The 17,138-nt window shown below is 38.7% G+C and overlaps 1 protein-coding gene across 17 annotated transcripts in view; it reads left to right on the top strand.

Moving 5' to 3' along the window:
- Positions 1-17,138, top strand: part of LOC131434696 (cell adhesion molecule Dscam2) — a 446,907-nt gene that overhangs the window by 300,113 nt on the left and 129,656 nt on the right. For all 17 annotated transcript variants that reach the window (XR_009230382.1, XM_058601701.1, XM_058601704.1 and 14 more), the window contains exon 5: positions 9,662-9,779. Coding sequence is in view for 16 of the 17 variants with exons in the window: in XM_058601701.1 (XP_058457684.1) it covers positions 9,662-9,779 (118 nt within the window). In the remaining variant the exon portion in view is untranslated. The remainder of the gene's footprint in view (positions 1-9,661; positions 9,780-17,138) is intronic.

Here is a 17,138-nt window from a genome sequence, read left to right as displayed (position 1 = left end):
CAAAGCACGCTGTGTGGTAGGCAGTGGGGTTTTCTTCTTCCGGACCAGCATTACCGATACGTAACGGTTTTGCATCATTTTGTATGACAGTTTGAAAGTTTTGATACTCATTGCCCTATAATTTCCGAACCGGAAGTCAGATCTGGATGAAATTACACAGTATCTTTAAAGATACTGAGAGCTTTCATTTGAATCATGATTTGTGAAAATTGGTTTAACTGTTGCTGCGTTCGGAAGCAGAAACCGGGGACTAGTAGTTCCAAAGTAGATTTTTATATCCACTAACTAACAAGGTCTGCCTGGTGATCAATTTTCCAGTAAATTTAAAAAAAATTGCACATCGTTTCACCATAACTTGTGAAATAATTCTCATGAAATTGAATATTATTCACTTATCGTGCTGTAAAAATGGAACCAAAAGTCAAATATGGTTCAGCTTTTCGGGAACTTTTTAAAGAATTTCAAGACCTTTTATTTTTTTCTTATTTTATGAAAATCTGTGAAGAAATTTCCGAGAAAATTGAATGCGCATTTTCCCATAGATTTCTACATATTGCCTTGTAATTCCGGAACCGGAAGTCGGATCTGGATAAAATTCGATTGCGATCTATGGGACCACAAGACCCTTCTTTCGAATCTGAGTTTGTGAAAATCGGTTCAGCCATCTCTGCAAAAATCGAGTGACATTATTTGTCACATAAACACATACCCACACAGACATTTGCTTAGTTCGTCGAGCTGAGTCGAATGGTATATTACATTCAGCCCTCCGGGCCTCGGTTCAAAAGTAGGTTTTCAGAGTGATTGCACAGCCTTTCTATGTGGGTGTGTGTGTATGTGTGTGTATGCGACAAATGTCCCTCAATTTTCTCAGAGATGGCTAAACCGATTTCCACAAACTTAGATTCAAATGGAAGGCCTTATGGTCCCATACCAAGTTCCTGAGTTTCATTTGAATCCGACTTCCGGTTCCGGAATTACAGGGTGATATGCACCAAAAAAGAAAAACATATAGTCACACACGTTTCTCAGAGATGGTTGAACCGATTTTCACAAACCCAGTTTCAAATGAAAAGCTTTACGGTCTCATAATATTTTCCTGAATTTCATTTGGTTACGACTTTCGGTTCCGGAATTACCAGGAAATATGTGCAAATTTATTGAAAAATGTGCACTCAAATTTAGAGATAACAAAACCACTCATTTTTCAGAGCTATTTTTGATAACACTCGGCAAATCCTCCGACTTTTTTAACCATTTTTGCCCTACAGAAAGATAAAAGTCATTCGTAACCGAATGTTCGAAGTGAGCACACGCGTTTTTTTAACAATCGACATCGGTAAGACGAAGGTGCCTATCACAGCAGAGGCTGTAGTATAGGCATTAAATAAAAGTGATAAAAAGTAGCATCCCCGCAAGTGAGTTCTGTCTGTGCACCGGTTTTGTATCGGTATCGACAGTAGACGCTATTGTGCTATCCTCGGGCAGCAGTTATTTCTATTGTTTGCTACCCGCATCGCAGCAGCCAAATCCTGAGTCAAGGTCACGCTGAAGCACAACGAAGGAGTGAAGGAGCAACTCACCTAACAGCTTACCGTGACATACTGTTAAGTATTTTCTCAAACTTTTTCTTTCAACTTTTACTATTCATATATTTTCTTTTCATTTTATTTCTTTCTTTCTCATTTCAAGTGCGGGAGACTTCTTTACTCCCGCACTTTAAATATGAATATTGATGACAGTGGGGGTGTCTCGGAGGAGGGCGAAGCTGAACGAATGAACGAAGAACATTTAGAGGCTGAGTTTGCTTCCGAGATGCCATCTACCCCTCCTATACCATCTCCCCCTCCGATACCATCTCCCTCTCCGATGCCTCCATCTCCCTCTAAGATATTGCCTGCTCGCCAAAAAGTTTACCAGGACGATGGCTCGGGGGGTCCGTGGGTGGTATACTTCCGGCCCAAATTAAAGTCTCTCAGAGTTTTAAATATTGCTCGGGACCTGGAAAAACATTTCTCGGCAATAAAAACAATAGATAAGGTTTCGCCAAACAAGTTACGCGTTGTTGTGTCCGACCTGAAGCAAGCAAACGAGATTGCTACCAGCGAGTTGTTCACGAAGGAGTACCGCGTGTACGTCCCGTCTCATGTGGTGGAGATCGACGGTGTGGTCCGTGACGAAAGTCTGACAATCGAAGATCTGATGAAGGACGGGGTAGGCCGCTTCAAAAACCCCGACCTTCAACCAGTGAAAATTTTGGAGTGCAAGCAATTGCACTCCAAATCGAGAGATGGTAAATTTTACCAATCGGACTCATTTCGCGTGACTTTTGCCGGATCTGCACTTCCAAATTATTTGGTAGTGAGTGGAGTTCGTCTACCTGTTCGGCTGTATGTACCGCGGGTAATGCATTGTACAAGCTGCAAACAGCTAGGTCATACGGCAACCTATTGTTCCAACAAACTGCGATGCGGCAAATGCGGAGAGGCCCATGAGGACGATCTCTGCAGAAGAGCAGTGGAAAAGTGTTGCTACTGCGGGGAGAATCCTCATGATCTTTCGGTGTGCCCTACGTACATACAGCGTGCGGAGAAATTGAAGCGATCCGTGAAAGAACGTTCCAAACGTTCTTATGCGGAAATCTTAAAAAGAACCACTCCATCGACCCCTGAGAACCCGTTTGCAATCTTGCCAGTTGAAGAGGATACCTCTGACGACCCATGCGAAGGACCTTCCTACACACAGGTTGAAGGAAGCAGGAAAAGACAAAATCTGTCTTCTCCCAAGCTTCCTCGTAAAGGCCTCAGACTGTCCTCTTCGTCACAAAAGAACCAAACGGAAACAAAAAGTGCTGACTCAAAACCGAAGCAAACACCTCCTGGGTTCAAAAAACTTAGGGATGATAAGGAGTACCCAGCACTTCCTGGGGCATCAAAAAACCCGAATGACCCCAAAGCACAACCAGAAAATCCAACAAACGCTGGATTATTGAAATTTTCTGATATCGTGGACTGGATATTAACAGCCTTCAATATTACTGATCCTCTGAAAAGCTTCCTAACTGCTCTACTGCCAACAGTAAGGACATTTTTAAAACAGTTGACTGAACAATGGCCCCTCCTTGCAGCGATCGTATCTTTTGATGGATAATTTACCACTGAGAATCGAAGATATGATCATTGTGCTTCAGTGGAATTGCAGAAGTATCATCCCAAAACTTGATTCTTTCAAACACCTTATACATACTCAAAATTGCGATGTATTCTCCTTGAGTGAAACTTGGCTTACTTCTAACATCAACCTCGACTTCCATAATTTTAACATAATCCGCCTGGACCGAGAAGACTCTTATGGAGGGGTACTTTTAGGGATTAAAAAGTGCTATTCATTTTATCGTATTAACCTCCCCTCGACACCGGGAATTGAAGTTGTTGCTTGCCAAATTAATATTAAAGGCAAAGATCTATGTATAGCTTCTATCTACATTCCTCCCAGAGTCTTGATAGGGCATCGTCGGCTTGCAGACATCATAGAACTTCTTCCTTCACCGCGGCTGGTTTTAGGGGACTTTAACTCGCATGGTACAGGATGGGGCTGCTTATATGATGATAATCGTTCTTCGTTAATCCAAGATCTGTGTGACAACTTCAATTTGACAATTCTAAACACGGGAGAAATGACACGGAACCCTAGACCGCCAGCACAACCAAGTGCGCTGGATTTATCCCTTTGCTCGACTTCGCTACAGTTAGATTGCAAGTGGAAGGTAATCTGTGATCCTCACGGTAGCGATCACTTGCCGATCATAGTTTCTATCACCAACCGTGGAAGACCATCGGAAACAATCAATGTTTCGTACGATTTCACACGAAACATTGATTGGAAACGTTACGCGAGCTCGATATCTGAGAAACTAGAAACATCACAGGAGCTTCCTCCGGAGGAAGAGTATACATTTTTGGCTGGCTTGATTCTTGACACCGCAATTCAAGCTCAGACGAAACGAGTACCTAGCGCGCAAACTAGTATGCGTTCTCCCAACCCATGGTGGAACAAAGAGTGCTCAGAGCTGAAAACGAAAAAAGCTTCAGCCTTCATCTCGTTTAGAAGGAACGGAACTCCAGATAATTATCGGAAATACGCGGCGTTAGAATTTCAAATGAAAAGTCTGATTAAAGCTAAGAAACGCGGTTACTGGCGAAGGTTTGTTGACGGATTAACGAGAGAAACAGCAATGAGCACTCTTTGGAATACGGCCCGTCGCATGCGCAATCGAAATCACGCGAACGAAAGCGAGGAATATTCTAACCGCTGGATATTTGATTTCGCTAAGAAAGTATGTCCTGATTCTGTTCCGGAACAGAAGATATCCCGCGTCGCGACATTGAATACAAACGAAACACCGTTTTCGATGGTAGAGTTCTCACTTGCGCTCTTGTCGTGTAACAATAGAGCCCCGGGGTTAGACAGAATTAAATTCAACTTGTTGAAAAATCTGCCCGACTCTGCCAAAAGGCGCTTGTTGAATTTATTCAACAAGTTCCTCGAGGGTAATATTGTCCCACACGAATGGAGAGAAGTGAGAGTTATTACTATTCAAAAACCTGGAAAACCAGCCTCCGATCACAATTCGTATCGGCCGATTGCTATGCTTTCCTGTATTCGGAAATTGTTGGAGAAAATGATTCTCTTCCGTCTAGACAATTGGGTCGAAACAAATGGATTGCTTTCAGGTACACAATTTGGGTTCCGCAGGGGCAAAGGAACGAACGATTGTCTAGCGTTGCTCTCAACAGAAATTCAAATGGCATTTGCTCGTAAAGAACAAATGGCATCAGTTTTCCTCGACATCAAGGGGGCATTCGATTCAGTTTCCATTAACGTTCTATCTGAGAAGTTGCATCAGCATGGTCTTTCACCAGTTTTGAACAACTTTTTATATAATCTATTGTCCGAGAAACACATGCATTTTGAGCATGGTGATTTGACGACAAAGCGATTCAGTTACATGGGTCTTCCTCAGGGCTCATGCTTAAGCCCCCTTTTATACAACTTTTACGTAAATAACATTGATGAATGTATCAACACATCTTGCACGCTAAGACAACTTGCCGACGACAGTGTTGTGTCTATTATAGGACCCAAAGCTGCCGATCTCCAAGGACCATTGCAAGATACCCTCGACAACTTGTCGACATGGGCTTTTCAAATGGGTATCGAATTCTCTACGGAGAAAACTGAGCTGGTTGTATTTTCAAGGAAGCGAGAACCTGCGCAATTACAGCTTCAACTAGGGGGTGAAACCATAGCGCAGGTTTTCACATTTAAATATCTCGGGGTCTGGTTCGATTCCAAAGGTACCTGGGGATGTCACATTAGGTATTTGAAACGAAAATGCCTACAGAGAATCAATTTCCTTCGTACAATAACCGGAACTTGGTGGGGCTCTCACCCAGGAGACCTAATCAGGTTGTACAAAACGACGATATTGTCAGTAATGGAATATGGATGTTTCTGTTTCCGCTCCGCTACGAATATTCATTTCATTAAACTGGAAAGAATTCAGTATCGTTGTTTACGTATTGCCTTGGGTTGCATGCAATCAACCCATACGATGAGTCTTGAAGTGCTGGCGGGCGTCTTACCGTTGAAAAACAGGTTCTGGGATCTCTCATATCGACTGCTAATCCGATGCGACATTTTGAATCCGATGGTGATAGTAAACTTTGAAAAGCTCGTCGAGCTTAATTCACAAACTCGTTTTATGTCCTTATATTTTGACTACATGGCTCAGAATATAAATCCTTCTTCGTTTGTTCCCAATCGTGTTCATTTTGTGGATACTTCTAATTCTACTGTGTTTTTCGACACATCCATGAAAGAAGAAATTTGTGGAATCCCGGATCCTGTACGCCCTCAAGAGATCCCAAAAATTTTTAATAATAAATTTAAAGAAGTCGACTGTAATAAAATGTTTTACACTGACGGATCATATCTAGACGGGTCCACTGGCTTCGGTATATTCAATGTAAATTTCACCGCTTCATATAAACTCAGTGATCCAGCTTCAGTTTACGTCGCAGAACTAGCTGCAATTCAGTATACCCTTGAGATCATTGACACTCTGCCCACAGATCACTACTTCATTGTATCGGACAGTCTCAGTTCCATTGAGGCTCTCCGTTCAGTGAAACCTGGAAAGCACTCACCGTATTTCCTGGGGAAAATACGGGAACAATTGAGTGCTTTATCTGCAAAATCATACCAGATTACCTTGGTTTGGGTCCCCTCACATTGTTCCATACGGGGCAATGAGAGGGCGGACTCGTTAGCCAAGGTGGGCGCACTAGAAGGTGATATCTATGAAAGACCAATCTGCTTCAATGAATTTTTCAGTTGCTGTCGTCAGAAAACTCTAGCTAGCTGGCAGAATACATGGAATAGTGGAACTCTGGGACGATGGTTACACTCAATAATCCAACAGGTATCGACGAAAGCTTGGTTCCGGGGGTTAGACGTGAGCCGAGACTTTATTCGTGTAATGTCAAGGCTCATGTCTAATCATTATATGTTCAGCGCGCATCTCCGTCGTGTGGGGCTCGCTGAGAGTGGTGTCTGCGTTTGCGGTGAGGGTTATCATGACATCGAACATGTTGTTTGGACATGTGTCGAGTATTGTGATGTCAGGTCCCAATCCAGAATAATCTCTTCATTGCTACAAGCTGAAAAACATGAAGATTCATCGAACGCAAAATGTGTCTAAAAGATGTATGCCACAAACCAATGATGTATTCAAATTTCAATTCAATACTGTGTAGGTCCCACCCTCCCTATGTCCCCTTACTAACTGGGGAGTATGCCGCCCCGTAATACGGCATCCCTTTCTCTCTCCCTAACAACAAGACAATCGGCCATGTTAAGCTAAAGCAAATGAGCCTAATAAAAATTTTATTTGAAAAAAAAAAAAAAAAAGATAAAAGTTATTCAAAGGTCTGTATGTTTTTGGTGTTGCTAAATTTTTCAAAATTCCCATCGAAAATGTCCTAAAACCACCCGCGCGCATCGGGCCAGCTGAATCATTTAGAATATCGTCAATACATGGTTTCAAAAATTTAAAAATATATTTTACTTGAACTGTTATGGCTGCCGAAACTTTTGAAAACAAACGTCAAATGCAAGAAGCGACGAAAGAAAATTGCGTTTGTAGCATGTAAATCCCAATCAGTCAAAACGTGAAATACAGTTGACAGCCAGAAAACTCCATTTCACTCATTTAAAAGTTAGTTCTACACGGAAAATCGATTGTAAACAAACATAATATTGATGTATAAACGAATATTTAGAAATTTATATTACATCAAATGGAAAATTCTATCTGTCCTTAACGTTTAAGTCGATTTGGAAATACCGTTATAATAATATTTAAAATTTTTCGCTGTGTAGGCTTTTTACAAGAGAAAAGCAAAAAACAAAACCACTCCAGACAAAACAAAATATTTTTAGTTCTCACATGCTGCACCGGCCGGAAAAATTATCACAAAGCCGCTGTAAAATTAAAACAGATTTTCATCAAACTTCCTTTAGTTTTAAATACGTATACCATCAACCAAGCGTTTCCATTGAAGGAAAAAACAAGAAAAAAATGCATGGTAGTTTGTTGGTGATAGCAGAAGAAAACAAAAATAGCTCGGCCGTGTGTCTTCATGTGGGAAAATACATCTGTAGTTCACAGTTGCCTAAGGAGTGTATCGAAAATAAGTTATCCACAAATTTTTCTTTCAAATTATGATAAAAAACGATATTTTTTTCAAACTAAAAATTGATCCTTCATTGTACGAGGTTAAACTTGAGCATAATGAAAACCGGATGAAATTTTGGTTATTCCTTCAGGAATTTTCGAACTTTTGATCGAACACTTTTCATCAAGTTCCGGACAAGTGTTGCATCGCATTTCTTGGACACTTGAGTGCAAATTTTTTTGACCTCCTGCCTGTTCCCAGCTGCCTTACCAGTCTTCTTGAAGACCCTCTTCACGATTGCCCAGTAACGTTCGATGGGTCAAAACGGAGGCCATTTGGTGGATTGAAATTTTTCTCAACGAAATTTATACCCTTTTCCGCAAGCCAATTGAGAGTGGTTTTGGCATAGTGAGCCGACGCTAAATCCGGTCAAAACAGTGGAGGTGTGCTATGCCTCTTATATAAAGGTAGCAATCTCTTCTGAAGACACTCAGATCGATAGATTTCTGCATTTATAGTTCCGGTAGTGTAAAACATGGTTGACTTCAAACCACAGGAACATATTGCTTGTCATACCAGTACCTTTCGACCGAATTTCTCCACTTGAATCGACCTGTCCGCATCGCTCACATCATCCACAACGACGATCGTCTCATCGTCCATCAAAACGCATGCAGCCGGACACTGCAAAAAACGCGAACACAATTTCCGGGCCCTTGTTGCTGCTCACTTCTTCTGTTCTACACTTTGTTTCGAGATTTTCTGCTTCTTGAAGTTTTGAGGTCTTCAGATGATTTTGCCTCTTGATACGCTGGATTATTCCGACACTCGTTCCTGCTTTTTTGGCTAAATCGCGTATTGACATCGATTTGTTCTTCATGATTAGAGATACCACTTTCTGGTCCAGTTTCGGGTTGGAAGAACCGGGTTTCCTGCCTCTTCCTGGTATCTCATAAAAAGAATAGTGTTGCCCAAACTTATTAATGATGGTTTTAACACTGGCATGATGAATTCCAAACCGTTTCACCAATTTTCGCATAGTAATACCCTTCTAACTTAGCCATGTGTCCAGAACCTTAATTTTCACTTCCTTCTCAATACACAACATTTTGAAAACGCAGAATTTCAACCGCACAAACAAGTAAACAAACGAAAACTGACAGCCAAACGTACAGCATACTGTGATCTGAGCATAAAAAACCATAACAAATACATGCGTACAACACAAATGCATGTGGATAGTTTATTTTCGATACACACAATTAAAATGTAAAAGTATCTAAAATCGGAAGCAAAAATACGATTAATAACTTGAGTTTCTACTTTCGTGGGCCTACTACAAAATCAAATAGGTGGAACTATTATTCTTTTTATACTAGCAAAAACATTCTCATTCTAATATATAATGCATTCACTGTGCAAAACGACTTTTAAACCGGGATCCAGAGTAGAGATGGTCGGGTCTCGGGTATTTGTTGTACCCAAAAACCCGACCCAGAATTTAGCCCGATCAGTTCGGATAAAATTCGGATTCAAGAATGTTTCATGCAAAGGTTATCAGGTTTCAGGTATTGTACCGACAAAAAGTTTAATAAATTTAGCAAAAATACCTGTTTCACTTCACTGAAAGAATGTTAACTCTTTGATTGCAATCCTCTCACGAAGAACAATCGCCGAAACCTGACTTAGTCGAACAATCGCCCAATCATCACTCCAATCGAGTGAAAAAAAACTGAAAGATCATAATTTCACACACGATATAGGTTTTAATTGTTTATACGATAATAAAAAAAAAGTTAGAAAACTCGGATAGTTACTCAAGGATTATACACTTTTCATGAACATCTACATATTTTCTAGGAATTTCTTAAGCTGAATTTTGACAGATCTATTATATTCATTGGTATTTCCTCCTATTTCAGAGCAACGAGGAATCGTATCCCCGAGTGTAGTGGAACACACGTCACATGTTTCCGTGTCACAGGACGAAGGTGCTGTTCTTCTCTGTGTTGCGCAGGGCTGCCCATCACCAGAATATCGGTAAGTATTGGATAGTTAAACCCGTCAAATCTTAAATTTAAATTATTCGTGGTTAACAATCTCGGATGGTCGATGGTGTCGATAACCTGAGATTGCCTTGTTTCCATGATTACCAATATTTGCGTATCCATGTCAATGTTTGCTATGTGATTAGGAGGAATTGGAATGTAAACTGCATGAAAACTGGAGAATCACTTCTTGTAAACTTTACACGAAATCTTTGAAAATTTCGAGACGTATTGCCAAACCTGTATAAAATTAGTTTTGTGAGCAAAAAATATAAAATTAAAGGCAGCTTATATGAGCTTGTCCAGGCCGTTCCAAATTAATAACTGATTCAATTTAGAATACCTGTCCGTCTTTTCATTTCATACCTTTCGCTTCTCCCAGTTTATGCTTGCCGAAAAGAACCAATCAAAATCGATATAGTTGACATTATGAGGCAATTAAAACCAAAGCAAGCGTCTACGAAGCTGCTTTCAGTCCCACAAAGGAGACACTCCGTTTTGGCAGGATCTGGCATCTTGCCATTACACAAAACCGATGATGGAGTGGTACGAAACCAACGTTATTTTTTGTACCGCGCAGACAAATTCGCCAAAGTCACCAGAACTTCGTCCAATAGAAAAGTTCTGGAGGATTATGAAAACAAGATACAGAAACGACAGGAACTTGAAGAAATAGTGTGTGAAAGTATGTAAAATGGTTATGCATCCTAGTAGTTCAACATAAACTGTTACGCGTTAGTGGGTCGAAGACAAAATGTAAAGAAAAAGTTGGTGGGTAGTGTCAGAGACATAACTATGAATGACGTGAATACAAATAAAATTGACATACTTTTTCCACACATCCGAATATCGATAAATGCACGTACTAGTTGATTGATTGTGTGAATTTTGCCAACTTTCAATGCGTCACTTGCATAATTGTAGCGAAAAAAATATAAGGCTGAGCACACAAGATGTTCAAATTTCATCATAAATTGAAAAAAAAACTCACAAAAAATCGTTTCAACCATCTAGGATTTCCAATTTTAAGTTGGGAATTAATATGACATTAACTTCAATAACCTACTTGTCAAACCGGTCTCGAGAAAACAAACTATATGGCGATTTGAAAGAATATGCACAAACTGAAAGCCGTTATCTTCGATTTTATAAGTTCTAAAATATAAATTATGAATAATCACTCGCCAAACGCGTACAAAAAGTATCTATAATTTCTTCGAAAATTCATGAGAAATGCTAAAATATGGTAAATGGTAAGCTAGATATTTTTAGTGAACACGCTACAATCCAGTTGTAATTCCAATATAAAAAGATTTTGTTTGAATTTTTTTTTATCATTTATTTTACCCCGGCTTTATCCGTTTGAATATTATTAGGTTCTATAAAATTATTCAAAGTTGGAATCAGCTAAGTGTAGTATTGTCATCAAGCCAAAGGTTATGATCTGTGATGTATCTGAGCTTCTTAGTTATAAATTGAATGACTTAATTGACCGTCTTAAACAACTTGTACGAATGTATCTCCATATATTAGTTAATTTAAAATACTCATGGTCTATAACCATACATAGTTAGTATGACATAAGCCCACTGTACTCAATCACTGAACATTTTCCGTATTTCTATATGTCGGTTTTGCACGATACGCTTCGTGCGATGATTCGTTCAATTCAGCCATTATTTTGGCACTGAATTTCACCATATTACACCATAATAACAGTTCAATTTGAACCGCTAAGCACTGATGAGCCGAAAACGAAACGCGAAGAAATCGAAACTAAATATGTACTTTACGTACAAACCATAAACCCCTAAATGTTCAAATTCTGCGGCGGCCAGTAGTCGGTCGTCACTCGTTCTCGTCCGAGACATCAGATAGGATAAAGACTGTTCCAGAAAGTATGGACGAACTTTGATTTCGTTGTAAATAATTCACAAGTGTTAGATATTCAATTTTTTTAATGTGGAACACATTTTTGTTTTCTATATAGGGGTGCAAATTAGAAACTCAAGCAAAATACACGTAGAAATGTGGTCAGGCTTTGAATAATTACAGCTCAGTTAATTTTGTATCAATTATTAATATTATGTCACCATTTGATTAGAAATATTTCTAAGTATTGATTTGAATGTTCATATCCATGTATTTTTAATTGTATATCATTGAAATGTTGATTAATAGCTAGCAGTGTCCTATTTTATCTGCAAAAAATCTCCAGCATACCGGATTTCCCTGCCATAGTCGACGGTTTTGAAGGAGTAAGCGATATATCAAGAGGAAAGCATTGCTCTCAGGCCCGTGCGCAGGGGGGGGTTTTGGGGGTTTTAACCCCCCCCATGAAGAATTTTTTTTAAATCAAGTTTCATAAACAATGGAGTACTTATTATATTAAAGTGCAAAAAACTTGACAATTCATATTTTTTGTCAATTTTTTATCAATTTATAAACTGACATAATTTAAACCCCTCCCCCCCCCCCCCCCCCCCTTTAATGATTTCTGCACACGAGCCTGTCAGAATTCGTTTTACATTGTCAATATAGTGGATGAGGTGCCTTTTCGCCTTTTGGACACCCCCCTCTTCCCTTGAAACCCCCCCCATGGATGATTCCTGCGCACGGGCCTGATTGCTCTGATTGTTCAATCGATGCAAAAGCGAAGCTGTTTGAAGCACGCGAATCTATAAATATAAGCAAAATTATAGCTAACGTTTCAGTCCAACGAGTAGCATGCTAGGAGTAGGGTGTTGCTAGACAGCAAAACAAATATTGCCATAAAACGATTTGAAGCTATAATTGGTATGCTCTGATCTTGTGTCATTCAAGTTCGGATGAAATTCCATGTTATGTCGTTTCGTCTGAGAAATTGACAACTACTCCAGGGTAAATTTGGAATGCATAAAATTAATTTCCAATTTATATTAGATGAACTCGATTGATAATAAGAAAAAGTTTATCGCATCAACCGAAATCGCAGAATGGTTGTAATGGTAGAGAAACGCTATAAAAATAACTGCTTGCATACAAAACTTGAACACAAGCTTGGTGAAGAGAAGCTTTAATATCGATATCCATATGTATACAAACATATAATTGCATACATTTGAGCTATTGGTGTAATTTCATCGGCTACAAAACAAATACAAATCATGACAAATAAAGTCTATATTCTGGGTTCGCGTGTTCGATTTTGGATCCTAATAATGTTCAATCTAAGCAGACTCTCATGCATTTGCGAATTCAAAAGTGTGACGATTTATTGAACTGTTTGATTGTAGATCATTAAAAATTTTGGTTGCCTTGTTCCACATCAATGGCTCGAACAACCCCATGGGGCTGATCCTTGTAGTTTTTCGATGTACTGATAATATTAGACTACAACAACAGAATATTATTTTCAACATTTGCTACTTAGCCATTGTAGACTAGCTGGCGCACCTTCTTCCGAACGTTCCTCATTAAATTCCGACTTCTTGGCGACAAGTTTTGACACTTTTTTTCCAATCTTTTTCGAACTGTTGAATGGTTTCGGCTGCCGAGACATGTTTCATAAGATGTGCTTTCGTTAATGCCCAAAATTCCTCAATTGGTCGAAGTTGTGGGCAATTTAGTGGATTCATGTCTTTTGGGACGAAAGTGACATTTTTGGTAGTATACCATTCTACCGTTGATTTCGAGTAGTGGCAAGAAGCAAGATCTAGCCAGAAGTCAACAGGATCCTTGTGGCTTCGAATCATGGGTAGAAGTCGTTTTTGTAAACATCCCTTAATGTATATTTCGCTGTTCATTGAAGCAGTGGCTTTTTTGGCCACATCCCGAACTGAAACCTCCTTCTTTTGCTCGAACGCCTTCAGTATACGTTTATCCAACTGAGGGTTAGCAGGACCTTTTTTTCGACCCGTTTTCGGTTTATCCTCAAAGGTGTTATCCTCACCGAACTTCCTGATTGCATTTCGCACGGCTTTTCCACTTACTCCTTCCATTTTTGCTATCTTTCTCAGTGACAGTCCGCGTTCTGTGCACCATTTGTACACCATTTTTCGACGTTGTTCTTCTGAAAGTTCACGCATTTCGAAACAAACTAATGAAAACGAATAAACAACTGCACAAGTGGTTAGAGAAGAGTGTAAACAACAGGATGCAGTCATAAAAATTGACAGATTCTGAACCATTGCGAAATGGCAGCGGTTTTTGGTTGCGTCCATACTTTCTGGAACAGTCTTTATGGCACCTAGTGTCATATCCTTAAAGGGTCACATAAATAGTGTGGACTTTGCGTCTGCTTAGCGGTTCAAATTGAATTGTTAGGCGGAGATGGCGGTTCAATTTGTGCTACTTTAAGTTATTTGTGATTATTTCATACTACAGAAAAATTTATCATAAATTGCTGACCAGATTTTCGACGATATGGAGAAAAAATTATGTTAGATACAAAAAGGGATATTTTCGATTAAATTCTATCCATTCTTGTGCAGGGTAAATTTTGAAAAGGTGCCCCATAGTGAAGTAAATCACAACAAAACAAATTTGGGTTTGTGCTCTTAACTCAAAATTGCACTAATCTCAAAACTACCACAAACTGAATGAACCAGTAGCTCTAAGCCTGTTTCGGTTCAGATATATCAGTGAGGACGATACAATTCGGTGTATTCAAAATGAAGTGCTCAAGTAGAGTTTGAATGCATGCTTAGCGGTTTATGTTGAACTGCTAGATGACAGTTCATCATAAACTGTTTTGCACTGATGAGTAGAAGTTAAATCAAAGAATTGACTCTATATGTTCAACTGAATTTTTTTGCTCCTTTTAACTCAAATATTTCACCTGTTTTCACCTAACCTACTAGTTAATACAAATTCCAACCAAATGCATTGATTGTACGACTAGTGATCAAACAAATGCAATTGTGACCCAATGAATGAGATGAATATGGTACAATTGCGTCATTATGTTTTCAATATAATCTACTGATTGTAGGACTGAAAGTACAAGTGCTCACATAGCAACATGTTTTTAACAAGCCAATACGCTCCAAGTGATGATTTTGCTTTGATTTTATTTTCCCATATCCCTCCAGTAGCCCTGAATACAGTTTACTGCTACGGGAGGGACGTGGGTAAATTAAATCTTAACTGATGACATTTTTTATTAGTAACGGTAATTTCTTCAATTTCCATTCGAATAATCTGAAAAGTTTATTGATTAGCGATAATCCCAGAAAAATCAGATAAATTACCATGCGTCTGCATTATGCTTCGAAAGCGTCGAAAACTTGGTGATTTGTAAAATATTAACTCGAATTACAAATCCGTACATTGTAACAGCGATGTTTCTGCTCAGTTGAAAAAAAAGATGGACAAAAAAGGAAATTTCTGAGAATGTCATCCGAAGTTGCACAATCCTACCGACAATGGGTTCAAACCTTCCAGTTCTGTCCTTGACAGATTATTTTTGGTCTTTTTGTTAATTCAACCTTTCCTCCTTTTCTCCCTTTTTAGGCGATTGTGCGTTGTAGTTGACACTTGAACTCGCGCGATTGCTAGATTTGACATTCGATAAGCCAGGGATCCAATAACAATAACCATGAGAACAAAACAAGGATGAAATTGAATTCTGTAGGGTACAATATACATTCAGTGATTATGTAATCCAGAGTGTGTCCATGTGTTCGACATCGATCCAAAACATTAAATACATTGTCTGTACTAGTCTATAGCCAAAGATAAACTCAAGATTACAATGTCCCATACAGTTAATGAAAAAAAAAGTGGGATCAGTAATCGTGAACCAGTTGAACTTATGTCGTTTGCGCATGATGCCAAACCTAACCCAGTTTTCACTCTAACTGCTGTCAAACCGTTTGTTTGAAGCCAGTTTCGAAACTAGTTTCAACGTTGTTGAACTGAAAATCGAGTCAGTTTCGAACCTGGTTTTTATATCAGGTTTGCTCAAACCCTCGTTGCTAGGTGCGAAATCAAAACAGTTTCGTAAAAAGTGTTTGTTTGATGAAACTACCCTGGGTCAATTTCAGTTTTCTCAAGCGAAAACGACATTAGTAATAATGCAATGATGTTGACCCTTCGTTAGTAATCGACGTTTACATTGGAAAAGGACGGTAAAATTCCATAGCAACAATACAAGTTTGGAAGGAAGTAAACGTATGTAAACACATCGCACACAATATTTTGTTACTTCCATTTACTTCAATGCCTCGTAAGATAATAATTTAACAAATTATACAGATTCTTAGTAATAATTCTAGTTGATTCTTGCTTTCCTGTATCAAAATCCACTCGATATGCAGCAAAGTACTGCGATTTCATTCATATTGCAACTTAAGATTGATTCTACATAAACACACTTTGTCATAGTTACGACGCATGTAGCGATTTGACGCTTGTTGTTTTGTATCTAATAATAATTAAACTGCAACTGACGGTGAACCGATTTCATTGAGGGGTCCAATTTGAATGGAATATGAAAAATCGTAGACTATTCCATCTTGAGTTTATCTTTGCTATAGCTACATGTAATGTAAGTTACTTCGAGGATACTGTTCCTTAGAAATGCCCATCTATCAAAGTATGGACGATTGGTACCTACCTGGAGGCAAAATTTCATCATAATCGAAAATAGTATTTTCTAGTAGATCGACTGATTTTTTTTAAATATTGTTTTGGTTGTAGTACTCAATTTATTTATTTTTTTCCAGCATTCTTTTTTTTTAAATTTGACTGCTTTTGAGAGGTTTTAATTCCAGAAAAAGGCTAAGAAAGTTTGAGCCTTCTGAAAAAACGGCCTTGTTAAACGTTAGAAAACCAAAGTGTACAAAATTCTGTGATAATTGATTACTATCAATGTACAACGAATTTGATTGTTATTCATTCATACGCTACTGAAACATTCTCAGCTATAGAAAATACCCAGACTCTCAAGAAATTGATTTGAAGGAGTCAAACAATTATGCCAATCCCACTCATCCAAATGCTAACATTCGGTAACACTCATAGTTGGCTCTGAATATTTGAATTGAGTAAGGTCATTCAAGTAAAACAAATTGCTTTAAGTAAATATTTTTACTACCAAACAGAGTTTTTGACAGTCGTCAAATCCGATCTGCTGCCACAAACACTAGCTATGTATGGTTATAAACCATGCGTATTTGCAATAAAGATGCCTTACACCTACACTATACAGTGCCAAATGTAAATTAAAATATTCAATACTAACAGCGAAATCCTTATCTGTTGTAAATTTGAACTTAGTTATATAACTTAAACACCAAAACATACACAACTATTCAACTACACAAGGAAGTATTGCAACATCGTTTTAGTATTTCAATAGTATACTACT

Source organism: Malaya genurostris, chromosome 3 (genome assembly GCF_030247185.1).
Source record: "Malaya genurostris strain Urasoe2022 chromosome 3, Malgen_1.1, whole genome shotgun sequence".
NCBI lineage: Eukaryota > Metazoa > Arthropoda > Insecta > Diptera > Culicidae > Malaya > Malaya genurostris.
The sequence above is the reverse complement of the archived record's forward strand: the minus strand, read 5'-3'. Positions and strand labels throughout refer to the sequence as shown.